The sequence below is a fragment of the Rhinopithecus bieti genome, unplaced genomic scaffold (genome assembly GCF_001698545.2).
Source record: "Rhinopithecus bieti isolate Rb0 unplaced genomic scaffold, ASM169854v2 scaffold_37503, whole genome shotgun sequence".
Classification (NCBI taxonomy): Eukaryota; Metazoa; Chordata; class Mammalia; order Primates; family Cercopithecidae; genus Rhinopithecus; species Rhinopithecus bieti.
Window position 1 is genome coordinate 320,616 of NW_016815616.1, and position 26,792 is coordinate 347,407.

The window sequence follows — 26,792 nt, forward strand, 5'->3', positions numbered from 1 at the left end:
TAAAATGTAATATATATAAATAAATGTCCTAAATACATTTATACATAATAAATGTATAAAAATTATAAAATACATTTATACATAATAAATGTAAAAAATTTATAAAAAATCATTTATATATAATAACATGTATTTATAAATATACTTTTATATTTATATTTTATATATTTTACTTTTATATTCTATATTTTTAAAAATACACAATATACAATATAAGTGGGACCTCGTGGGAAGAAAGACACCCTGGGAAAGGCTGGTGCGGGCACAGCGCTGCCCAAGGAGGACTTATATACAATATACAGTGTATTTATAAATATAGAATATAAAAGTAAATGTATTTATGTAATATAAAATTATACTAAAAATGAATTTTAGTAAAATACTTACATTTTATTTTTATATATTTTTACTTTTATATTTTATATTTCTTAATAGCACTTATACTCCATAAATGCTATTTTAAGACTAAATACACCTGTATACATCATACAATATATTTTTATAAATACACTTATACATCAGTCAATATGTTTTATAATAACAACTACCACTGATCACATCATAACTATATTATTAATAAATACACTTATACCATCATAAATGGATTTCTATAAATACCACTTATGAAATCATACATGTATTTCCCTAACAACATTATATAACATAATTACATGTAATTCATGTTATGGCAATTACGTTTATACATAATACAATGTATTACTGTTATACTTTAATACAATAATCAAATTTTATGATTTATAAAATGTTTATACATTTATGATTTATAAAATAAGCTTACACACTAATAAATGTATTATACAAATAAATACATAAATGTATTTATGTGTTTTATGTAATAAATACATATGTATTTATGTATATGCATTAAATGTATTTACATATTTTATGTAATAAATGTATTTATGTATTTTAGGTAATAAATACATAAATAAATACATTATAAATACATTTATAAAATACATTTATAAATACATTAAAAGTATATTTATAAAAATAAAATGTAATACATATTTTGTTCTATATATACAGAAATAGAACAAAATGAATATGTAAGATGAGGCAAACAGGATTTGGTTCAGCAAGAAAAATATGTTTTGCACACAGAGTCTACAGCTTTGACATTTACAAAAACAAAAAAGAGGAAGGTGCAAGAGGATGTGCAAGAGGATGACCAAGCACGGGGGAGTCTGAGAACCCACAGAACAGCACCTTACCTGCTCTCTGTCTCTGTGGTGGGCCAAGCGCCATAAGCACCCAAGACACACAGGAATCCAAGCTGATCCACCCACCCTGCTGGGCTGCAGGCAGGAGGGTCTGGGCCAGGCGGTACAGAAGGCCTGGGTGACTAGCCAGGGGACAGCCCGCTGCCCTAACCGCTCCCAAGGAGAGTCGGACCACTAAGGAGGGTGTGACAAACAGGATGAGGCGGGAGAACCAACTAACAACGCCATCATTGACATTCACATGAAGGGGACCACACTCTAGGAACAGAAAGCAGAAATGGTTCAATCACTGATGGCACTCAATACATTGCTATACAGTTGCTCAAACCGGTCAGATCCCTGTGTGCTGAAGTGGAAAGAAGTTAACTTGAAAAAGCAAGCTGCAGACCAATACAGATGGCACAACCCCGTAAATTCTAAGGCTACAAAAGTTAATTATGCAAGGAACATGGCCTTGTAATTGTATGACTTCGTTCTCACCTCAGGCCCCTACTCCAGCAGGCAGTGGAAAACGTAATCTTCTCAATTCAAAGTAAGCTCAGTGACATCAGGGTTTTTTTCTCCCCTCCATAAATTCATGTAAATTTCATGAATTGCAGGTTGTTTCCCTCCCCTGGTGTCCCCAGAGCAGGGCACATAGGTCCCGGGAGGCTTGCTTCATGCCATGGCTCTGCAGGTGGTGTCCCTCCTTGGGCAGCCTGTGCCTACACCAGCCTTTCCAGGGTGTCTTTCTTCCCATGTGGTCCCAGTTATACAGTCCGTGCCCTAGCTGTGGGTGGAAACTTCATCCCAGCTGTATTCATTCATTCTCACATTGCTAATAAAAATACACCCAAGACTGGGTAATTACAAAGGAAAGAGGTTTAATAGGCTCACATTTCCACATGGCTGCAGAGTCCTCATGATCATGGCAAAAGAGCAAGGAGGAGCAAGGCACATCTTACATGGTGTCAGGGAAGAGAGAACTTGTGCAGGGGAATTCCTCTTTATAAAACCATCAGATCTTGTGAGACTTATTCACCATCACGAGAACAGCACAGGAAAGACCCGCCCCCATGATTCAATTACCTCCAGTTGGATTCCTCCCATGACACGTGCAAATTATGGGAGCTACAATTCAAGATGAGATTTGGGTGGGGACACAGCCAAACCATATCACCAGCCATGACAAGCCCTAAGTCACATCATGCTGCTCCCCCTACCCCCACGGCACAAGGAATCTCTGAGCTGCCTCAGGTCCACCTGCTCAGGGACCCCAGGTGGGCATGGTCATGGCCACCTACAGCAACCAAGCAGGTCCCTACTCAGACCCTCAAGGTCATCCACCCCTCCAACCAGAGCAGACGCACTCGGCCACCTCCCATCTCCTCTCACCTACTTCCACAGTAAAGCAACCCAACTCTAGGAAAGGCCCGAAGCCACCCACTTCTCCAGATATTCTGACCATGAGGTCCAGTTGATAGGCTGCGGGCAGTGTCCAGAAGTGCCCTTAAAGGGAGGATCTGTGTTCCTCGTGGTACCCCATCTCCTGCATGTAATGGGGAGCCCAGCAGCCAGCGTGGACCTCGGGGAGGAAGCGCTGTCCACAGAATGAGATGGCAGGCACCTGGGCCTGTCTCTGCCACATCCCACACAAGCGCTGCACTCTGTCCTTCAAGCTTCTTAAACATGAGAAAGAAATTTTATCTTGTTTAAGCCCCTGATATTTTGGAGATTTTGGCTACTCATAGGCGAATTTCACTCAGACTAATGCACCTCTTAGGAGCCAGCTTTCTCAGCCCCGACAACTCTACTTCCTCCATTGACAGGGAGACCCGCGCTGGTGTCCTGAGGCTCTGTCGTAGCTGGCCTGCCGCCCAATGCAGGGGGTCTGCAGCCTTTGTCTTCTGGTTCCCCTTTGGCCACTCAGCTGGCAATGGTCGCCAGAATAGGGGTTGAAAGGAAGAGTGTGGGGGAAACACGCATTCTTGCTGCTTCAGAAGGTCATCCTGCCTGATACTTTTGTACATGGCTTGTAAGAAAGGTAAGAAGCCAGGTGTGCTCATTTCTGCTTACCAACATCGTTTCACAAAACCCCTGAGTGGGAGGCCGTGCAGCTCCCTGGAAAGGTGCTTTGAAGATAAAGCAGGATGGAGCACATGGAGCCCGAGAAGCCCCCATGCTTCTTGCCTGAGTCACGTCTTTCCTCGAAAGCTAAATGACTTGGCCACGCGCAATGGCTTATGCCTGTAATCCCAGAGCTTTAGGAGGCCAAGACAGGCAGATCACTAGAGTCCAGGAGTTGAGACCAACCTGGGCAATATGGCAAGAGACCCCCATCTCTACTAAAAATACAAAAAATTAGCCTAGCATGGTGGCGCATGCCTGTAGTCCCAGCTACTAGGGGGGCTGAAGTGGGAGGATCACTTGAGGCAGGGAGGCAGAGGCTGCAGTGGGCCCTGACCATGCCACTGCACTCCAGGTTGCAGGGCAGAGTGAGACTCTGTCTCAAAATAAAAAAAAAAAAAAAAAAAAGTATTGAATGCCTCTAGCCTTGCCTTTTCCCACACGGAAGATAACGTCTGACAGGGTTAGTGACTGTGCCACTGTACTCTATAACCAGACGTGCTCCTGCTCCCACACCTTAATGCGATTGATTCTACTTTCATGTAACTTACAAACAAGCTTGATGTGATTTTGCACTGAACCTCCATGACCCGCATATAAATTCTGAGCCAAAATGGCGTTCTGGAGCAGTTTGACAGGAACTCTCTGAAAGACTTCTCCTGGGCTGTAGTCCTCAGTAAGACCTCTGAAAAAAGCGAACTTTAAAAGCTTGATGTTTTTCCCTTAGTCAGCAAGCTCCATCTATAGAGGAAGGGTGGAAACTCACCGCCTGTCAACACTGACTCCCTGGGGTAGGGGAGACGGGGCGGTGACCAACCTTCAGTTTTCCTCCATAGAATTCTTCTAAGTGGTGGGATTTAAAGTGAATTTTACTTTTTTTTTTTTTTTCCTGTTTCTTGGTATTTTAAAGTTTTTAAACGAAATCACAAGTGAGGCATCAGGTAAACTGCAATTTAGCAATAATCGAGGCAAACTCACTGTAGCCCTAGTTGCAGATTGGTGCTTGGTTATTGCAGTTCTAAAGAGGATGTGCTTCTCACACCATCAAGGAGCAGCCACCCTGAGAACTTCCTGCTGAGACCAGCCAGGAAATGCTCTTCAGTCTTGTCTCCAAAAGAGTGATTCTCAACTACTCTGGCTTCCAACCAGGTCACCCTGGATGCTGCAGGCTTAGCCAATGAAGCTCCTGAAGTTCCTGACAATGGGGGAGACTGTCGTGGGGTGTCCACCACTTTGCCACTGATAGGAATGATTCCAGAGGAACCTGATCCTCAATCTGGGACTGTTTGCGGGAGTTTGGTTTGCCAGGAACTTGAGTAACATTGACCTCGTGACACCTCAGTCGGGGATGTAGCCAAGTAGACAAATGGACTCCCGCACTGTACCTGAACCTTCCAGAAACGGAGCCTGCAATCGGGGACCACGCAAGCTATGCTCTGGGGGATGTTTTTTGCTCTTGTCCTGAGGAATAACAATGGTGTTTTAACAAATATTTGAAATAGGCTGGGGATGGTGGCACACGCCTGTAATCCCAGCACTTTGCTAGGCTGAGGTGGGCAGATCACCTGAGGTCAGGAGTTATAGACCAACCTGGCCAACATGATGAAACCCCATCTCTACTAAAAAATATAGAAATTAGCTGGGCATGGTGGCACACCTGTAATCCCAGCTACTCAGGAGACTGAGGCAGGAGAATTGCTTGAACCAGGGAGGCAGAGGTTGCAGTGAACAGAGATCACACCATTGCACTCCAGCCTGGGTGACAAGAGCGAAACTCCGTCTCAAAAAAAGAAAAAAAAGAAAAAGAAAAAGAAAACTGAAATAAAGACTGCACACAAAGGAAAATAAAAGAATGATTCTCTACAAAAGAATGAATTTTTTTTTTTCTTTTGGTTTTGGGAGGTTTTTCTTCGCAATGCATAAGGATACTATTGCCCAGATGTCAGTTGGAAATGCAGTATCCTGCTTTAAAACTTGGATTTTGGAGCGAGACTACCGGTTCTTCTACTTACTACCTGGTGATGTTGGGCAAACCACTTAGCCTTCTAATGCCTCAGTTTCCTTTTCTTTACAATTAGGTAATATTACCCAATATAACAGAGGTGTTATGAGAATTTAACAAGATAACATAGGAAAGTGCTTAGGACAGTAGCTAGCACACAGCAAGCTCTGAATACATCTGAGCTATTGTTATTTTTATAGTCACAAATTTGCCACTCCTCAAAACTCCCAGACAACCAGAATCTCATGTTTATTTTAACCGAATGATGAGATTGGTCAGAGAAAGCAGCACGTACTCTACGAGAGGTTTGAAATTAATCCAATACCCTCATAAACCAGACCATATGTGGATGTAGCTGTGTATTTAGCTGTGTATGTGAATGTCGAGATGTGTATGTAGTTTCCATGTATATATCCTTTTTACAAATGGCATAAAAAGATGAAATGCTCTACTCAGACAGGAACCCTGAAGAGGATAAATGCCACCGTCCAGGCTGAACAGCAGAATCAGCAAGTGAGCACAGGATGCCAAGAGTGTCACCACTCTGGGATGGGATCTTCGAACTCTGCCCAGGGCACACTTAGGTTTTCCCTCTGTCCTGCTCAGCAGCATGAGGCCAGGGACAAATGCCCAATCATTAATGCCAGGAAGCTCATTCCAAAGAGGACACAGCCTCTAAAGCTAGCTCCCTCCAACCTCCCTCCTTCCTGCTTAATTTGCAAACTTATACTTGCTCCTCCTGTAATCTGACCCAGAAGATGGAAATTCAAGGTCCCGTTGTGTGCTAGTCAGCACAAGTCATTTGGCATCTCTGAACTTAGCTTCCTCAACTTCCCAATGTGGCGATGACTGAGTCTTTATCATTGTGTCTCATAAATGACCTTTTGTAAGGTATCTCTTAAATTAAGTCAAATAGATCTCTAATTTGCCTGCTCTGTTGATGTCTCAAAACATCAGACATTCACCTGCCACCTACTGGGCAGAGGTGCAGGTGGGATGAACAATAGGACATGTTGCCCTTAGCAACCAGGTATAGGGAGTAAGCGTCAAGGGACAGTCAATCTTTCCTCAGCTGGAGATTGTTGAATCCACCATAAGCTGCTGCTATGAGACCACGTGGCTAGGAGGCCACCTGATGCCGCAGCAGACCCCACACTGACTCTGGGGCTCTGCCGGGAGAAACCTGCAGTTCCTGGAATCCTCACAACCACTGGGAGTGGGGTGCCATAAGGAGGCAGAGTCTCAGACAGAGTCTCAGATGGTCAAGGACCCTGCTCCAGGCCATAAAATCAACAGGTAGTGGAGAAGATCCTGGAACCACATCCAGCTCATGCCAGGGTCCAGTCTCCTTCCGGGACAGAAAGTTGCCTCCCTCCTACTGGGACAGAAAGCTGTGTCCTCCGCAACAAGGCAGAAAGTGACAGGCTCCTTCCATCGCCATCCCTCCTGCTCTGTCAGACACCTGTCCCTGGACCACCAGACCCCTGGCTACCACCTCATCCTGATCTTTCCTGGTCTGCAGCCCCCACACCCATCACTTGCTGACCAAGGTAAAATTTTACTTATTTCATTAAAAGACCCACATGAAGACATGTCGGGGCAGGATTGAGGAGGTGACTGCAGGGATCTACAGATTCCCTCCATCTACGCATAGGGTCAGGCGTGCTGCTCTGATGTTCACAGCACCACCTGAGTGCCCCCCACTGCTATGAGAATTCTTGCATGATTCGTTGCTGTGACTATCTTCGGACTCTCTTACCAGCCTAGGAGGACTGGGGCATCCCCCAGCTCACGGCACACGCTTGCTGAATGGCAGGGAACTCCACAGCACTGCCCCTGTAGGAAGGGCCCGGGCATTTCACAGCAAGGCCCTGACCAGGGACTTTGTATGTTTCCTGATGCCCAAGTCACAGCTACCAGCCTTTCTAAGCATCTGAACGCCATCTGGCCCCCAACCCACTTATTTCTGCCTTCACACTGCCAGATGCCTTTCACCACACTCCCCGCCCCCGACTTTTATCAAGACAGACGTTGGCTCTGTCACAGCAACAGTGAGGAAGGCGGGAAGGGAAGGGTCCTCAATGTCCCTTCATGATGCATCAGGCAATATGAAATACACTTTGTTTCCATGGCTCCATTTTTAAACCACTCTGTGGAATTACGCTCCCTCCCTCCCTTGGGAGAGGGTGAGCAGACACACCTGCAGGGATCCTGCCACTCTCCCAGATCCACTTCCTGAATGGTCAGACAAACCTTACTGTGACCCGCACCAATGCCGCTGTGTGCTATAAGTACACACTAGCTGTGCCTTATGCTGCAAGAACAGCACACGTGCTCATTTTTTCACACATGTCCACAAGCCATAAGGAAGTTTAGCCAGGGAGTGTCACTGTTTTTAATGGTGACTTTTATTTTGTTTAAGGCCTTCCACAGAAGTTTTGCCAAGAGGATTCTTAGAAAGATTAGAGAGGACATTTTTAATACACATTTGAAAACATCATTCAAAGCCTACGATTTACAAATTTGTGACCAGTAAATGGTGTGATCATTATCATCAGAAAGTATAAGACACAGGGTAAGGGCTTTGCTTCCAACACTGGAATGAAGAGCTAGGTTCACTCCACCATTGAGAATTTTTTTTTTTTTTTTCCCAGGGAAAAGATTTGGGTTTCCAGGTAGCAATGTCTATTCTCAAAGAACAACCAAAGTGCTGCTTGGCACCCACTTCCATGATCTTAAGTCCTTGTGGCTATCACTGACCTCAGCTAGATCAGGCTAGAAGTGTCTATAATACAGCCACATGTATTTCACCATGCCTCCAATTCCCATTAGAAGCTTTTTCCTGATGTACTCTGAAGACTGGCTATTGTTATCTTTGTGATTTGTCTGACAGATAAAGAAATTTTAAAATCAAGGTTTTTGTGTCCTCCAGGAACAAAATCATGGTGTAGGGTTCAGGAAGCACAGAACCCATTGTGAAGTGAACTCTCTTTGGTATATTTACTGTGATATCTCATGGCTTGCACAGGCATTGACCTTCTAGAATCACCAAGGAGAACCAAAACCAAGAATGAGATAGAATAAAATATTTCCTGGAACAAGGGGACAGAGATGTCTTCCCGGAAATGGCCATGGTGCTTCTGGTGTTTGAATGAGGAGCATGTTTTATTCTATCATGTGTATGTAAAGGTCACGAGGACATGGTTTGCTGGCAGAGTTTCCGTACTAAAAACCAATACAGTTGCCCCTCGGTATCCATGGGGATTGTTTCCAGGACCCCCATGGACACCAACATCTGAGAATGTTCCAGTCCTGGATATAAAATGATGTCATTTTTGCATATAACCTACATCCTCCCTTATACTTTAAATCATCTCTAGATTATAATACCTAGTATAATGTAAATGCTATGTAAGTAGTTGCTAAACCATATTATTTAGGGAATAATGACAAAAAAAGTCTGTATACATTCAGTGCAGACGCAAACATCTTTTCTGCACAAATATTTTCGTTTCTTTCTTTTCTTTTCTTTTTTTCTTTTCTTTCTTTCTTTTTTTTTTTTTTTTTTTTTTTTTTTTTTTTTTTTTTTTGAGAGAGTCTCATTCTGTTGCCCAGGCTGGTATGCAATGGCATAATCATGGCTCACTGCAGCTTTGAATTTCTGGGCTCAAGTGAGCCTCCCACCTCTGCCTCCCTAATAGCTGAGACTACAGGTGTGGGCCACCACATCCAGCTAACTTTTTTCTCTTTTTTGTAGACACGGGCTCTCACTGTTGCCCACACTGGTCGAAAACTCCTGGGCTCAAGCGACCCTCCTGCCTCAGCCTCCCAAAGTGTTGGAATCACAGGCGTGAGCCACCAACCCCAGCTACCCAAATATTTTCAGTCTGTAGTGGGTTGAATCCACAGATGTGGAACCCACGGATATGGAAGGCTGATCGTACTCTCCAAGCAATCTACATGTTGAAAGGCTTTCACCAATATAGACACCTACAAACGCAAAGGCATTTTCTTTCAGAGAGTGAATCAAACCAATTTTCTTTCTAGAAAATTCTTTCTAGAATACTTATTCTAGGAACCCAATTACACAGGCTTCTTTTTTAGCAATATTTAAATTCTACTGATCTTCAAGAGTCTTTAGATAATTAAGTGCCTGATAACAATAGCACCAACAGCATTCCCTAGAACGAATGCACAGGTGGAAGATAGCCAAGGCTTTGGAGAGCTTAAAAGAAAGAAAACAAAATAAAACAAAGCCCACGCAAACCATTCTTTAGGATTGATATCAATTTGGGGGTAGGCAAGTATGAGGAAGAATACAGAGAAGTGAAGGCGTCTAGGAATTTCTGCAGAAGATAACGCCATCTTCATCCCTCCAACACTCCATCCCCGCAAAGCATCTCTCTCAGGTGCCAAAGGGTTCTGATGTCTGGACCTCAAGGTAAATCGTGTTTTCTTTGGGCTTTGCTTTTCTGTAACAACAAAGTTAAGAGTTGAAGTTAAAATAAATAAATAAATAAGCAATCAGTTTGTTGATGATGAAACTGTTGCAAAGTTGTACAAAGAAATGCATAAGTGTCAAGACAAAGAGAAATTAACAATGACAAACAACAAAGAAGAAAAGGGCTTAGCAAACTACAGCCTATGGCCCCAGTTGAGCTTATAGCCTGTTTCTGTACAACCTGTGAACTACAAATGGTTTTTACATTTTAAATAGTTGGAAAAAATGAAAATATTTCAAAACACTTAAAAAATGACATGAAATTCAAATTTCAACATCCATAAACAGCATTTTACTGGAATCCAGACACAACCATTCCTTCATGCATTGTCTATAGCTGCTTCTCCCATGCAGGGGAAGAACTGGGTAGTGGCAAGAGAGACCACAGGGCCCCAAAGTCTGAAATATTTACTATCTGGCCCTTTCCAGAAAGAGTCAGACAACCCCTGAAGTAGAAGGTTGATCATGTTGCTGGCTAACTCATTTTGAATCCGGTGACTTTTGGGATACATGTCATTATCTCCTTCATCTGTGGAATGGGTCTGATAACCATAGTAGCTGCCTCCCAGTGTTTTGGGAGGATTTGGTGAAATGCACATTTCAGGGAGGCTGACACACACACAGTCAGCACCCTATGAAGCTTAGCTAGAGTTGCAGTCACTTCCATTCCTGACATTCTCCCCTTGCAAGTGGGGAAGAAGGAGTAATCAACATGATCACTCTGGCCATAGACTGTGGCTACTGTTTATGGAATTGGTATAGTGGAGAAGACAGACAATGAAATAAACAATTATTATAATGTGTGAAGAGTATTGTCGAAAACTGAGGATGCTCAGGGGGTTCAGGGCTCTGGGCAGCAGCACCCGCCTCCCCTGGCAGGGTGGGAATGATTAGGATGAGGGAGTGAAGGGATTAAACAGAACATCTTAAAAGACTACCAGGCCGGGTGTGGTGGCTCACGCCTGTAATCCCAGCACTTTGGGAGGCCGAGTTGGGTGGATCACCTGAGGTCAGGAGTCTAAGACCAGCCTGACCAACATGGAGAAAACCCATCTCTACTAAAAATAATAAATTAGCCGGGCGCAGTGGCACATGCCTGTAATGCCAGCTACTCAGGAGGCTGAGGCAGGAGAATCACTTGAACTTGGGAGGCGGAGGTTGTGGTGAGCCAAGATCATGCCATCACACTCCAGCCAGGGCAACAAGAGGGAGATTCCAAGTCAAAAAAAAATAAAAAAAAAGCAACCAAGTGGCTGTTAACAAACTAGAATGAAACATCTTTAAATCAGATAACACAACATTTGGGATCAAAAAGAAGGAAATCATCAGCAACTAGAAAATGTATTTACTGTTAAAATAGTGTTTTGCCCTTATCAGTACTGAGAAATCCAGAATTTTTCCAAGTGAGGTGTACAGAGTGCCTATCTGCATGGGCATCACTGGCAGAGATTATTAAAACAGATTCCTGAGTTGCATCATTCACATTCTAAATCAAAAATCAAGAAGGCCAAGGAATTTAGCATTTTAGCCTGTTCCCTTTGTGCTTTTTCTACACACTTAGTTTTGAGGATCACTGGGGAAACAGCACAATTTGCAAGAAGAATGGAGAAAATCTGAGCTCTATTGAACACCTACTATGTGCCAGGCAATGGATTAGTCACTGTCACCTACTTAATCTGATTGGATCTTTAAAGAAACTCTGTAAATTAAGTATTATTGTGACTATTTTGCAGGCATGGAAATTAAATGAAAAAGAAAGCTCCATAGGGTTCGATGACATTCCCAAAGTCACATGGCCTACTGAGTCAGGTGACCTAGGTTCAAACCTAAGTCTGTAGGACTGCATAGACTTTTCTGTCTCTATTCACGAGGACACACGCATCCTTGCTGTGGAATCCATAGAACTGAGCCTGTAAAGGATCCTGAGAGAGATCACCTCATCAAGCACTGTTCCTTCATTTCCTTTTTTATTACTCTAAGACTAGAATATGAAACTTCAGCAAATCTTGCTCTCTGTCAAAAGAATTTCGTGAAGAAAGTTACTAAAGAATCTGAGACAGTGGCTCAGAGGACAGAAGATTGAATTAAAAATGTTCTCCACTCAGAGTCATTAACTCTTGGGTTGAGCTAGGGATCATGTAACTCTTGGGGTGATCTAGAGATCTTGTAACTCTTGGGATGAGCTAGGGATCTTGGTGCACCACAGCCAACATCACAGACAAATCATTCTCTGCTATGCGGTTGAGAACAGATAACTGTCAACTCATGCTCTTCATTATTTTCCTACATAAAGTCAGTGGCTATCATGGTTTTTTTCCCTCACAGCAGTTCTGGGAGTAATAAAAAGACACACAAATATCTGTAAAGCTCTCCTAAACTTTTAAGATAGAGGAAATGAGGAACGTGGAGTGATATTAGGCCCCTTTTGGATGGCGGGTCAGACTCATGGGCCTCAGAGTCCTGGGCACCATGGGCTTCACCTCCCAAGGTTCTCAGCGTCCTTCATGGTCTCTGGCAAAGCGACCCCCTTGGTCTCCGGAAGAAGCAGCGTCACTCCCGCAGCAAGCAGGCCCAACACCCCTTCAAAGGAAACAGATTGCAAATGGAGCCATTAGAGCACGGCCAATGTCATTTACAGAAATAATCACAGCCAGCCAAAGAGAGGAAGAGACAACACAGATGGGACAGATACTATTTTTTTAAAAGAAAAAAAGTTAGGAACATTTATAAAAGAAAATTAAAACAGTAGGATAACTGGGAAATGTCAGAGTGAGTAAAGGAAACATTGCCTTCAGTCTACTTCGACAGAAGTATAAAGTTCCCTGGTAACTGATGTTTAAGTATTTGGGGATCTGTTGATTGGGGTACACATACACATAGAATTAGCTATAGAGCACAGTCTATATGCGGGCAGGGTGGATCCCTCCCATCACTCTTTTTTCCCTCTTTTTTCCCGTCGCCTTCTACTTCCCTTTCTCCCTCCTTCTTCCTTTCTCCCTTTCCCTATCTCTTCCTCCACCCCTCTTTTTGAATTCAGCTGTGCCCAGGCATGGCAGGTCTCTGCAAACAACCAGGAATTGTTGCCTTCTATCAAGTGGGTAAGCAGGGTCTTGGAAGTTCCCTGGCCTAGGTTTGGAGAGAGAAGTAGGAATCCCCTCTCCCTTCTCTCATCCAACTGTATCAGGAAGAAAGCTGATACAGAACTTTGATTCCCACTCATCTCCTTGTGAGTGTTCTCAATTGTTAAGATCTAGATACAGAAGACAGGTGATAATTCAGCATCTTCAAGACTCTAGCAATTACATGTTAAATGTGTAAGAATTGGTGATCACATTTATCAGGAGACTACGTCAAAAAGTCTCTCAGATTCTGTCCTATAGTATGAATGACTGGAGTCCACAGAGTCCAGAGCCAGAGGATGGAAATCCCTGACCCATATCCTAGGAATGGTTTCTTATCTTTCCCATGAAGCAAGACAGAATAAGCCAGGAGACATCCCAAGAGCATGCACCATCCTTGCCTTTTGTAAACTCACTGAGAGATATCATTCCTTTCACTCAACAAATATGACTGAGTACTCACACTCAGTTGCACCCATGCTGAGCCCACTGCCAAGCTGGAAAAGAAGAAATATATGCTTCACAAAATCTTACCGAATAAAATGAGAGGCAAGGCTTGCCAAACCTCCATCAGCCTGAAGACTATGAAGGGGGTGATTATCCCACCTATGTCACACAGGGAGGAGCACACCATCACTCCGAGGTTCCTGATAAAATACAAAGGACAAAAAATATGGTAATTCTGTGCTTCGCTTTTCCAAATGTTAACCTGATCCTAAAACAAACACAATGCCAATACCTGCAGCTTGCTGTGGGTGTCCAGTGCTCAGCACCTCAGAAGAAAACTGCATGGGTCAAGAGGAACCATGAGGACCAGCCCAGAGGGTATTGAGAGGAGGTAATAGGCTAGAGCGAAAGTGGATATGAGCCATCCATTGCCCATGCAGTGGCAGAGAGCTTACCTCTTTTTAACTATACATTCAAATATTTAGCTCTTAGGTGTGTAATTCCTGAAGAATTGCTGCAAGACTTACAAAGATAAAAAGAACACATGCTCCCTGCTCTCAACTTCAATTTTACCACACTCCTGTCCTAGGTCCATGACCTGACATCACCTGTGAGGAAAGCACAATGTCTGGGAGTGGCTGAGTCTAGTGGGATTTGGGCCCTTCCCAGCCCTAAGACCCTGGGAGTGGGGTCAAGCCAGGAGGGAAATCCTGACTGATCTGCACCAGGGACTGACTCACCAATCCATCACCTCAATAGCCAACAAGTGACCCTTAGAGGAGGCACATGGGGGGAAAAGGAGACCTAATCAGAATGAGGGATCTGCCATTGGTGTTCACTGGTTAAGAGTCAGTGAATGCGGTTCCTTATGCATGTGATCCAGAGATTTGTTGCCCAGGGCAACAGGCCTTAAGTAGATCTTCCCGAGAAAAACATGGATTCCAGCTTCTAGCACTAGCACCACGGGGGATCTGTAGTGTTGATGAGGGTAATACGGTGCTGAGTTTGTAGTTGTTGAGAAAGAAAAGACTAATCGTTGAAATTCCAACTTCAAGCTCCTTTCCTGTGGCTGCAAGCTTTGGTCTGTGCTAAGATGAGCATTTTCTTGGGAGAATGAGATTTAAACTGTGACTAGTTGCTTTTTCCACTTGAAGAGTTGCTGGGGATGCTTTCACTTTTAAACTATCTTCCCCGCCCCCCTTATATTTAAAGTGAGCTTCTTGTAGACAGCAGGTGATTGAGTTTCACTTTTTTGTCCAATCTGACGATCTCTGCCTTTTAACTGGAGTATCTAGACCATTTATATTTCTTGTGATTACTAGTATGATCGAGTTTAAATCTATCATCTTGCTATTTGTTTTCTTTTTGTTCTGTTTGTCCTTTGTAACCCTTTCTTTTTCTGCCTTCTTACAAGTTATTTTAAATGATTTCACTTTATTTTCTGTGTTGGCTTAATAGCTATAATTATTTTGTTTTCTAATTTTTGATTTAGGTTTATAGTAAACCTAACTCTTTCATCACAGTGCCTTCAAGTAATATTGTAACATTCATAGATTATATGTGAAACTTACAATAGTATACTTGTATTCTTCCCTCCCAGACTTTGCACAACACATTGTGATTATTGTTTTGATTGGCAAACTACAGTCCACAGGCCAAAGACAGCATTTTTAGATTTGAGTTAGAAATGGTTTTCACATGATTAAAAGGTTTTTTAAAGAAACAAAGAATAATATGCAATAGAGACTATATGTGATCTACAAAGCCTAAAACATTAGCTATCCAGCTCTGTACAGGAAAAGTTTGCCAATCCCTGCTTTAAAAAGTTCATTGTCTTTTAAAGAAAATAACCAGAAAAAAAAATGTCCATTTACCTATGTAGTTATCATTTTCAGTGCTCTTCATTTTTTTGTTAGATGTAGATTTCCATCTGATACTGTTTTCATTTTCTCTGAAAGACCTTCAAGACTAGTATTTCCTGTAGTATAGGTCTGCTGGTGATTAATTCTTTCAGACTTTGTAAGTTCGAAAAAGTCTTTATTTTCCATTTGTTTTGAAAGTATTTTGCTGGGTCAAGAATTTTAGATTGGCAGTTTCCTTTTCTTTCTTTCAGTACTTTAAAGATGTTTTTCTACCATCTTCTTGTTTGTATCATTTTCAATAAGAAATTTTCTGTCATTCTTATCTTTGTTCCTATTTGTGATATCTTTTTTCTCTTATTGCTTTTAAGGTTTTTTTGTTTTGTTTTGTTTTGTTTTGTTTTGTTTTGTTTTGAGACAGGGCCTTGCTCTGTTGCCCAGGATGGAGTGCAGTGGCGTGATCTCAGCTCATTGCAACCTCCACCTCCCGGGCTTAAGCAAGCCTCCTTCTTCAGCCTCCATGGTAGCTGAGACTACATGCACGCACCACCATACCCAGCTAATTTTTGTAGATTTTGTAGAAAGGTTTCACCATGTTACCCAGACTGGCCTTTTTAAAGATTTTTATGATGTGCCTTTCTTGATGTTTTTTGTGGTTAGTATTTATTGAGATTCTTAGATCTATGTATTTGAAGTTTTCATCAAATTTGAATAAATTTTAAGCATTATTTCTCTCTATTAACCCCTCCTACTCACTTCTACAGACTCCAATTACATGCATAGAATTGTCTCACAGCTCACTGATTCTCTCTGTCTTTCCTTTTTGAGTTTCAATTGCTATCTTCAAGTTCACTAATCTTTCCTTCCATAATGTTTAATCTGCTGTTAACTCGTGTGGTATATTTTTCATCTCAGACATTGTGTTTTTATCTCTAGAAGTTTAATTTGGGACTTACATTTTTTTTCCTTATCTCTACGTAACATGCTCAATCTTTACTCTAGGTTCTTAAACATAGAGAATATAGGTATCATAACTCTTCTAATGTTCATGTCCACTAATTCTATCATCTGTGCCATTTCTAGGTCAGTTTGAATGTATTTATTTTTCTCCTCAAGATAGGCTCTCTTTTCCTACTTCTTTGTATGCCTGGTAATTTTTTATTGGATGTCAGAAATTGTAAATTTCACTTTGTTCCATGCTCAATTTTGTATTCCTAGAAACAATCTTGAGCTTTGTTTTGAAAACATGATTAAAATAGGAATAATAAATCAGGAAAAGTTCTATCCTTTAGGGTATTATTTTTAAGCTTCCTCTATTGCAATTATTTGCATAATTTCTTACTCCCTACAATGACTAATTACAAAATTCATATATTTATATTTCTTTCCCAAGCCCTCCCTCCATGACCTATATCCTAAATGATATAAATGCTTATATCATCTCTTAGAAATTTTTAAAACAAATGTAGAGGTGGAAATTTTATTGAATGCCTTTCAGTATCAGTAGAGATAATAATATAATTTTTCTCTTTTGACTTACAAACTTGATTTATACTGTGAGGTTTTCTAATACTGAGTCATCTTTGCACTCCTGGAGTAATTCATCTAAGACACAGAATAGCAATTATTTTAATGTTCTCCACTGGTTGATAATATATTGTTTAGGATTTCTAGATCAATGTTCACAAATATATGTCTGTAGTTTCCTCATTTCCTTTGTCTTTGTTGTTCTTTGGTACCAATATTATGCTAATTTTATATTTTAAGCTTGGAAAATGTCCTTCTTTTTCTAGGCTTTAGAGCAATTTAAATATTATTGGAATTTTCTATTAAATATTTTTTTAAATCCCCTTTAAAACCATTGTGGATTCTTTCTTTATCACTATTTAGGGCCCTCCTTATCTTATTTAGTACCTTTTCCCATAAATTCAACTTTGATTAGATTATGGCACTTGCTATATATTTCCCTAGTATGCTTTTGTGCATTCTTTCCTTTTAGCTTTTCTGAAGAAAAGTTATACTTTATATATGCAGGCATATTGTTGGATTTTGCTTTGTAATCAAGCTAGGGAGTCATCTTTTTTTCCAATAAAGGAGTTAAGCCTCCTTTCCTTTATTCAAATGTCAGAAATGTTTGGTCTTAATTCTATCATGTCAATTCTGTCATATCAATGCTGTCATCTATGCATATTCTATCATCTATTCACACCAGGGCTTTTTATTGCTTCTGGTGTCTTTTATTTTCGGTGCGTGTTGGTTATGTGTATTTTTCCTGATAATTTGGAAGGGCTGTATTTTTAGTCAAATGATTACCTGTATAACCTTATATAATTAATACTCTATTTCTTTAGACAGTATTGACTAACTTCCTATTATGAACAATCATAAAATTAGTATTTTTGTACTTCTTCCTCAAACCATCCCTCCTCCATGACCTGATTTAGTTGATTATATCATTACTTTTAGTGTTTTCCTTTATATCTTAAAATATACCTAGGATGTTACTTATCAGCTTTTACACGTGCTCGCTTCGGCAGCACATATACTTATCAGCTTTTACAAATATATTGCTGCTGAACAAATTATACTTGTCAGTTTTTAATGATACACTTTTCCAACAAAAAAAAGTGGATTGAAGAAATCAGTGTATTACACCATCTCCAACATTCTCTCTCTTTTCTTTTTTCAATCTTTATTAGTTATACTTTTTATTTTCAGATTTGTGATATTATATTCTGTTTTGTAGCCGAAAACACACTCTTTTTAATATCAATTTCAATGATCACTACCAATAATTCTGACACATTACTCCATTCGTCACTGTACTTACTGAATTTTTTTTTCTAACAGGTTTTTTGGGAAAGGATCATAGGAACCATATTATATGAGTATTTTTAAATGATTGGCTATTGCTTTTCTATAGAAATGAGAGCTTGGTTGGATAAAATTCACTGGGTTCGAGCATGGTGGCTCACACCTGTTATCCCAGCACTTTGGGAGTCCGAGACAGGTGATCATTTAAGGTCAGGAGTTTGAGACCAGCTTGACCAACCCCATCTCTCCTAAAAATACCAAAATTAGCTGGGCATGGTGGTGGACGCCTGTAATCCCAGCTACTCAGGAGGCTGAGTCAGAAGAATCACTTGAACTAGGGAGGCAGAGGTTGCAGTGAGCCGAGATCACGCCACTGCACTCCAGGCAACAGAGACTCTGTCTCAAAAAATAATAATAAAAATAATTGGATTATACTTTATTTTCTTGAGGTCATTGCAGGCATTGACTGTCTTCATGAAATGATAACAATTTGTTCTCCTTATATAGGTGACAAACTTTCGGTCTGACTACTTGGTGACTCTATCTCTATCTTTAAAGTATAGTAACCAAATGCCAGGCACGGTGGCTCAAGCCTGTAATCCCAGCACTTTGGGAGGCCGAGACGGGTGGATCACGAGGTCAGGAGATCGAGACCATCCTGGCTAACACGGTGAAACCCCGTCTCTACTAAAACATACAAAAAACTAGCCGGGCGAGGTGGTGGGCGCCTATAGTCCTACTTGGGAGGCTGAGGCAGGAGAATGGCGTGAACCCGGGAGGCGGAGCTTGCAGTGAGCTGAGATCCGGCCACTGCACTCCAGCCCAGGTGAAAAAGCCAGACTCCGTATCAAAAAAAAAAAAAAAAATGTATAGTAACCAAATAAAAATATGTCCTAATATTGTTCACTGGGTTATATTTTTCCTGTTACATGTGTCCCTTTAATTTATAGATTCAAGCATTCTTTTATTTTCAGATGTATTCCTGAAGTATATTTATTGTGTATGTGTGTTGGCGGGGGGTGTATATATATCTTTTTTTTTACCAAAAGAGTTACAGACTGTATACATACATACATACATACATAAATACATACATACATACATACATACATACATAAAATCTTTGAAACTCTACTTATTTCTTATTTCTTTGTTTTTTGTTTTGTTTTGTTTGTTTCTTCTTTTTTGAGACAGAGTCTCCCTGCCTGGGCTGGAGTGCAGTGGCACGATCTTGGCTCACTGCAACCTCCGCCTCCTGGGTTCAAGTGATTCTCCTGCGTCAGCCTCCTGAGTAGCTGGGACTATAGGCACGCACTATCACGCCCAGCTGATTTTTGTAATTTTAGTACAGGCGAGGTTTCCCCATGTTGGCCAGGCTGATCTCGAACTCCCGGCTTCAGGTGATCCGCCTGCCTCGGCCTTCCAAAGTGATGGGATTATAGGCATGAGCCGCTGTGCCCGGATTAAACTCTGCTTATTTCTTATTTCCATTTTACTTTGCAACTCTTAGTCCTGTCTTGCCTCTCCTCACATTGATTTTCATGTCTCAAATGCAAGAATTTCTCCACCTCTTAATTTTTCTGTTCTGTTTCTTTCCTAAGACAGCTTCAGTGTCTTCTATTGTCTTGTCAGACATGCCCTCTAGAACTATACCTCTGCTTTAAACTCTTACTTTTATGAAGATGACTGATTTATTAATACTTTACATTTTGGTCGTATAGGTGGTTAGAACGTTGATCTATGTTGTTACAGTATTTTTCTGGTAAGTATTCTTCATTTGCCTTTTGCTTTTTCTGCTCCTTTCGCCCTTTATCTCATGATATGTTTGTGTAGTTCCTGAATGAGTTACTTTTTGGTTTATTACTCGTCTTTTCATACTGTGATTTCTTCCTCTATCAGTCATATCTAGAAGTGTTTGTGGGGAAGCAGCCAGGCCATGTTCTGGGCTAGTAGAAATTCTTTCTTTGATCAGGGTTGTATGTGATTAGATGCTTTTAGCTCACTTATTCCTGATCTACAGCGGCTGACGATGTGGAACTAGTCTCCTCCACCCGCCTCTCAGTAACTGCTGTCTGAAAGTTCCTGCACATCTTCTTTTACAGCCTTGCCTTCCCTGCTTCACCTTCAACCATACAATACCCAGGGAAGGGAGCTTCCACCTCCAGCCCATGCACCTGTCATTCTGTTCCTCCAAACAAGTGACCGTGGGTCACACCCTTCAAGGCACACTGTCTACTTTGGAAAGCTGCTGGCCTTGCCTATGATTTGCTGTCACAGGGATCCTTTCCTGGAATCTTCTCAGACCCCCTTAGACCTCACACACTAGGCAGCCCTTCCTCTTGTAGACTGTCTTTTCATGTTACCCTGGTTTCAAATGCATTTGCATTTTCCCTTATTCTTCTAATAGCTTTTGTGTGATTTTCAAGAGGTGCAAGAAAAGACTCCGTTATTTTTTACTATTTTTAAAAAATTATTGTTAAAAGGAAAAAAAAAAATGGCAAGCACATGGAAACTAGAAGAAGTAGGGAACTAGGCACCTTATTTACAATTCAGATGTTTGTGGTACTTCCTTCATTGAGTCATTCTACAGCATGTAGTGAGTGTGGCCATAGATGAGTTCTGTGAGGTAGAGAGACGTATGACCTGACATGGGGTTTCTGTTTTCAAAGAGCTCATAAGAAGGTGAGGAGATAAAAATGGAAAGATCATTTTCAAAGCGAGGCAGTGAGTATTAATGCCGAATGAATGTTCTTACAATATGCGCTGCACAAAGTGAGGGGGAGAAGAGCAGTCCAACTCTGAAACCGCCTGGAACAGAGGCAGGGCCAAAATGCTTTACATAGAGACTGTCTAAACATGGAGTGCTTATAAAGTAATAAAGTCACAGAAATTATCCCTTCTCTGCAAATTAAATTTGATGCAATTGATTAGAAATATCGGAACTTAAATGACTGCCTTACCTTGTGTGTGCGCGTGTGTGTACGTAAGAAGTTGAGAGTTTTTTCTGAACATCTAGCTTCCCTCCCTAGTGAGTAAGAATGATTCTCCCACCGGCTCTCTGAGCAGTGGTCAAGGGTTCCTCAGGGATGGATTACTTGGCCTTTCTCCCTAGAGAACTATGCACTCAGTACCTTTCACAGTTTACATTTTGAGTCAGTCCCCTTGGCCCAGTGGCCATGACAATGGAATTGTTTGGCCTGGCTGTTTTAGACTCTGGGCTCAGAACTGCCAAATATAGAAAGTTTTCTCTTTAATTTGCCTTCATCTCCTGTACTCAGTCCAAGTAACTTTTTACCAATGAGAGTCTCAGACATGGCCTCTTAATAAAGGATTAGTCAGGTAAGAGTGAATCAAGGCCATCCTGGTGTCTTCTGGCTTTACTGAAGGGCTCAGAGCACTGTGCATGTATAAGATGAGACTGGGGAGCTGAGGTGTTTCCTAGAAACTATCGGTATGATGACATAAGGAGAAGAAACAGTGTATACAGAGGAAAAAGAGTTTAAGGTAACATATGGAATTTCTTTTTTTTTTTTTTTTTGAGACGGAGTCTCACTCTGTCGCCCAGGCTGGAGTGCAGTGGCCGGATCTCAGCTCACTGCAAGCTCCGCTCCCCGGGTTTACGCCATTCTCCTGCCTCAGCCTCCCAAGTAGCTGGGACTACAGGCGCCTGCCACCTCACCCGGCTAGTTTTTTTATTTTTTTAGTAGAGACGGGGTTTCACCGTATTAGCCAGGATGGTCTCGATCTCCTGACCTCGTGATCCGCCCATCTCAGCCTCCCAAAGTGCTGGGATTACAGGCTTGAGCCACTGCGCCCGGCCAACATATGGAATTTCTAACAAACTAGAATTTCTTAGAACTTTAAGTAAAGTGGTTACTTTTACAATTAAAGTAATCTTCATTTAAAACTAAGTCTTCCAAGGTACAGAAGGCAGTAAGTACAGGCAAAGACACTCAACATTATTAGTAATTAAGAAAAATAAAGTCACAATAATACCATTACCTACCAAAATGACTTTTAGAAAGCTGACAACACCAGGCCAGGTGCAGTGGCTCACGCCTGTAATCCCAGAACTTTGGGAGGCCGAGATGGGCAGATCATCTGAGGTCTGGAGTTCAAGACCAGCCTGGCCAACATGGTGAAACCCACTCTCTACTAAAAGTACAAAAAATTAGCCGGGCACAGTGGTGCCTGCCTATAGTCCCAGCTACTCAAAAGGCTGAGTCAAGAGAATCGCTTGAACCTGCCTGGGAGGCAGAGGTTGCAGTGAGCAGAGATCATGCCACTGCACTCCAGCCTAGGCAACAAGAGTGAAACTCCATCTGAAAAAAAAAAAAAAAAGACTGACAGCACCAAATGCTGATGAGAATGTGGAACCACAGGATTCCTCAAACATGGCTTGTGGGAACACAAGATGGCACAGTCACTTCGGAAAACGGTCTGACAGTTTCTCATAGAGTTAAACACGCACTTACCATATGACCTAACAATTCCACTCCTGAGTTTTTAACCCAACGTAAATGAAAACATGCATCCACTGAAAGGCCTGCATCCAAGTGTCTATAGCATCTGCATCAGAATCACTCTGAAGGAAGCAGTCCAAACGTCCCTCAAGTGGTGAATAGCTAAACAGTGTATGAAATGTGGCACACTGACATTCACACGCTGGAGGACTATGCAGCAACAACAAGCAAAACACTGATACATCCAACAAGTGGGTGAGTTTCATCATGCTAAGTGAAGGGAGCCAAACACAAAAGGTGGCATGGCCTATTATTTCATTTACAGCTCACTCTGGAAAAGCTAAAACTACATGGTCTGGAGATGAGAAGAAAAGGGGATTGACTGCAAAGAGACATGAAGAACCTTTTGGGGGTGGTGGAAATACTCTCTGTTTTAATCGTGGCAGTGGCTAAATGACTATATATACATGTGCGAGACAGTGTGTGTGTGTCGTCAAACTAATCTAACTGCATGTTAGAAGCAGTGAATTTTACTCTATGTCAATTATACCTCAATAAACTTGATTTAAAAAAGTAAGTTCTTCAGCAGCAAAAGAAAAGGCAACAAAAGTAAAAAGAGATAAATTAGACCACATCAAAATCAAAAACTTCTGTGCATCAAAGGTCACAATCAACAGAATGAAAAGGTAACCTATGGAATGGGCTAAAGTATTTGCAGATTATATACCTGATAAAGGGTCAATCTCCAGATTGTATAAACCATTGCTACAACTCAACAGCAACAAAACCAGTTCAAAAATGGGGAAAGGACTTGAGTAGACATTTCTCCAAAGAAAATACACAAATAGTCAACAAGCACATGAAAAGATGATCAACATAATTAATCATCAGAGAAATCAAAACCACAATGAGATAACACTTCAAACCCACTAGGATGGCTACTATCAAAAAGACAAACAGAAATTAGCAAGTGTTGGCAAAGATGTGGAGGAACTGGAACCTTTGTGAACTGCTGGTGGGAACGTAAAATGGTGCAGCCATTATGGAAAAAAAAATGGCAGTTCCTTCAAAAAACTAATAATAGAAATTACATTATGATCCAGTAATTCCACTTCTGGATATTCCACCCCAAAGAACTGAAAGATGTCTTGAAGAGATACTTGTACATTCATGTCCATAGCAGTATTATTCACAATAGCCAAGCAGTGGAGCATCCCAAGTGTCCATTGAGAGATGAATGGATAAACAAAATGTGGTACATATGTACAATGGAATATTACTCAGCCTTTAAAAAGAAGAAAATTTTGGCACATGCTACAACATACATGAACCTTGAGGCCGTTACACTAAGTGATCTAAGCCAATCGTACAAAGACAAATACTATATGATTCCACTTATATGAGGTACTTAAAGTAACCAAACTCATAGAAACAGAAAGTAGACAGGTGGTTGTCAGGAGCTGGAGGGTGGAGAATATGGGGAGCTAGTGTTTAATGAGTACAGAGTTTCTGTTTTGCAAGAGAAGAGTTCTGGAGCTTGGTTGTGTGAAGGTACTTAACATTACTGAACTGTACACTTAAAAGTGGTTAAGATGGTAAATTTCATATTATGTATATTTTACCACAATTTTGAAAAGTTCCTCAGTTTACACAACAGTAATGTGCTGTAATGGAAAAACCACAGGGTTCCAGGTCAGGAAGATGTGGTCCTTGCCCCAGCCCTGCTTCTTTCTAGCTGTCTGACCCCTGCACGGCTTCTTTCCCTTTCTAAATCACAGCTTCCTCATATGTAAAATGGGGATAATCATACCCAAGAACAAATTTAAGGGCTAAATGGAATCACAAGTATGGAAATACTCATGTGTCACTATACAAATGTCAGCTGTTTAAGAAAATGATGCCCAGAAATGTCAATGAAATGACTGATGTTTACACAATAAATTAGTGCCAAGGACAGGGCTACAACACAGGTTTCCCAAGTCCCTGTCCAGTGCTCACTTCTCTACACCAGCCGCCTTTTGTTCTTGTACTTGTTGTATGTACAGAACAACTTTGACACCATCTGTCAGCTCACAGGGTCCCGTTTCACATTTTTTGATGTAATTATGGGTTGACCCTCTCTTGATGCTTAACCCCATCTCTCTGAATGTGATTTCTTAACAATCCCACTCAATGTCCAAACTGAGCAATGCGGGGGCATCTTGAGGAAGCACCTTGTTGGAGATGTTGGTTCCCACTGAGCTGGTGAGTTCAGAGCCATGTCACTGGCTACCCCTGTTCCATGCACTCACCTGACAAATGTGGGGTACAGCTCAGCATTCACCAGGCAGATCATTTGGAATGCAATGGTGATTCCCATTCGGCCAACACACATGAGTATGATGTTTAACCAGTGCAGCTCTGGAAAGGAAGCACAAAGTGGGTGTGGGCGGTGGATGGGGGCTTCGTTCCCTGAGTTACTGAGAGAGGCCACGGTGGGTCATACTTGGACTGTTAGAGCTGGTGGGGCCTGGAAGGTTGTCTTATCTAACTTTTTCATTTTGAGATAAGTAAACTGAGTCTCAAGAGATTTGGGGATTTGATGATGACATATTCAAGAAGACTCCATTGTGCAGGGAAAAGAATGAGCTTTTTGAATCTCAGCCTGGTTTCCTGGGCTGTAAAATGGGAATAATGACACCAGCTTATAGATCGTCATGAGACTTAGAGCTGATGTGTGTCAAATGTCCACTGTGACCACAGAATTTTAAAGTTGGCTTTTTATTTATTACACGACAGTATCCATTGCTAGTTCAGTGCCTGAAACACAAAAAGTACTCAATAAACATAATCCCCCTAGTAGTAGTTCTCAAACTAACAAAACAGATTTCTAATCCTCAATCTAATATTTGTTTCCGATACAGTTTTAACTGAAACACCTTTTGTAAAAGTCTCAGAGGCTGAGCATTAGGGAAGCGAGCCCTTGTTTCACACTGGCAGGCTGCTATGGGGTTCTTGACCATCTGAAGGCCCAGAAAGCCCTCTCCCTATTGAGAACGACCAAAGATTTTGGCTTCACTGGAAAGAAGCTCAGATCCCTAATAACCACTATCATCTTCTCTGCATGGGTTACCCCCAGCACTGAAATGCAAGTGACCCTGTGACACACCAGCTCACTATAAAGGCCTCTGGGGTCACAGACACGATGTCAGCTTGACCCTTGTGCCCAGATACTGGCTATTTATGGAAGTCTTGTTTCATTTCACTTAGCCAGTGTGAGGGTCCAAATGAGAGTGCCCCTCACCCGTCTCATGGGTGCAACACAGTCTCTCTGCCTCCTGCAGCTCTCAGCCCTGATAGAGAAGCCAAGCTGAGCCTTCTGTTAAGGACCACACCTCATCTAGCTTCTAAAAGATAAAAGGCAAGGAGTTCACTCCAATGCCTCAAGGGAGGTCTACGTTCATAGGTCGTTAGCCTGGTGATGATTGACCAGAGATGAACAGCATCCCTGGCCTCAGAGAACTGACCATGTCTCCACTCTGCACCACCAGGGTCACTCGTTACAGCAGCCAGAGTGACCCAGTTAAGACTGAAGTCGGGTCAAGTCCACTCTTGCTCAAAGCCACCAGTGGTTTCCTACCACTCTTGGAATAAAGTCCACAGCTGGCTATTTCCCAGCTCACTGCATGCCTCGCTGTACTGCTCCCCACGAGCTCACCTGACTCTGGTCCCTAAATCCTGAGTGGTCCCCCCAATGCCATACCCTTCTCTCCGCAAGGGCCTTGCATGTGTCCGAAAACTCTTCCCAGATTTTTACATGGCTCTTCCCACTTCATTTAGGCCTCCTGAGGCCTCCCGTGCCCATTGTAGAAAACACTGACATCCTTCTTTTTTCCCTCTGGAATGTCAGCTCCATGGAGCAGGAACTTTTTCTGCTTTGCTCATGGTTGAAATCCTAGTGCCTAGATACCTGCCATCCATATAGAAGGCCTGGAGATATTTCCTGCTGGAGGAATGAATGTCCTAAAATGTGATAAGGACTAAGACAGAGGGACAAGGGGTGGGCAGGAACTGGGAGGAGGAGGTTGGGGAGGGGACGATGCCTGGGCTCTGTCCAGGTGACAACTGAATGGACTTAGCCCTTGATCGCCCTCCTTCTTGACACTCTATGCTCTTAACTTTTTAAAGTCTGCCCATCCATCACATCTTACCCAGGATTCCAAAAACAGAGAGATTGGGAAGAAAGTGGGCAAAATCT

The 26,792-nt window shown here is 41.8% G+C and overlaps 1 protein-coding gene and 1 pseudogene across 1 annotated transcript in view; one reads left to right on the forward strand and one right to left on the reverse strand.

Annotated features, from left to right (window-relative positions):
• The first annotated feature begins 2,408 nt into the window (after positions 1-2,408).
• On the forward strand, positions 2,409-4,704 carry LOC108516168 (mitochondrial import receptor subunit TOM6 homolog pseudogene; annotated as a pseudogene).
• Positions 4,705-9,621: 4,917 nt separating this feature from the next.
• SLC22A1 (solute carrier family 22 member 1) overlaps positions 9,622-26,792 on the reverse strand; it is a 37,195-nt gene continuing 20,024 nt past the window's right edge. The window contains exons 8-11 of the mRNA XM_017853520.1: positions 24,847-24,955; positions 13,507-13,619; positions 12,334-12,433; positions 9,622-9,824 (exon numbers count right to left, since the gene is read on the reverse strand). Of these exons, the coding sequence (XP_017709009.1) occupies positions 9,758-9,824; positions 12,334-12,433; positions 13,507-13,619; positions 24,847-24,955 (389 nt within the window). The 3' untranslated portion in view covers positions 9,622-9,757. The remainder of the gene's footprint in view (positions 9,825-12,333; positions 12,434-13,506; positions 13,620-24,846; positions 24,956-26,792) is intronic.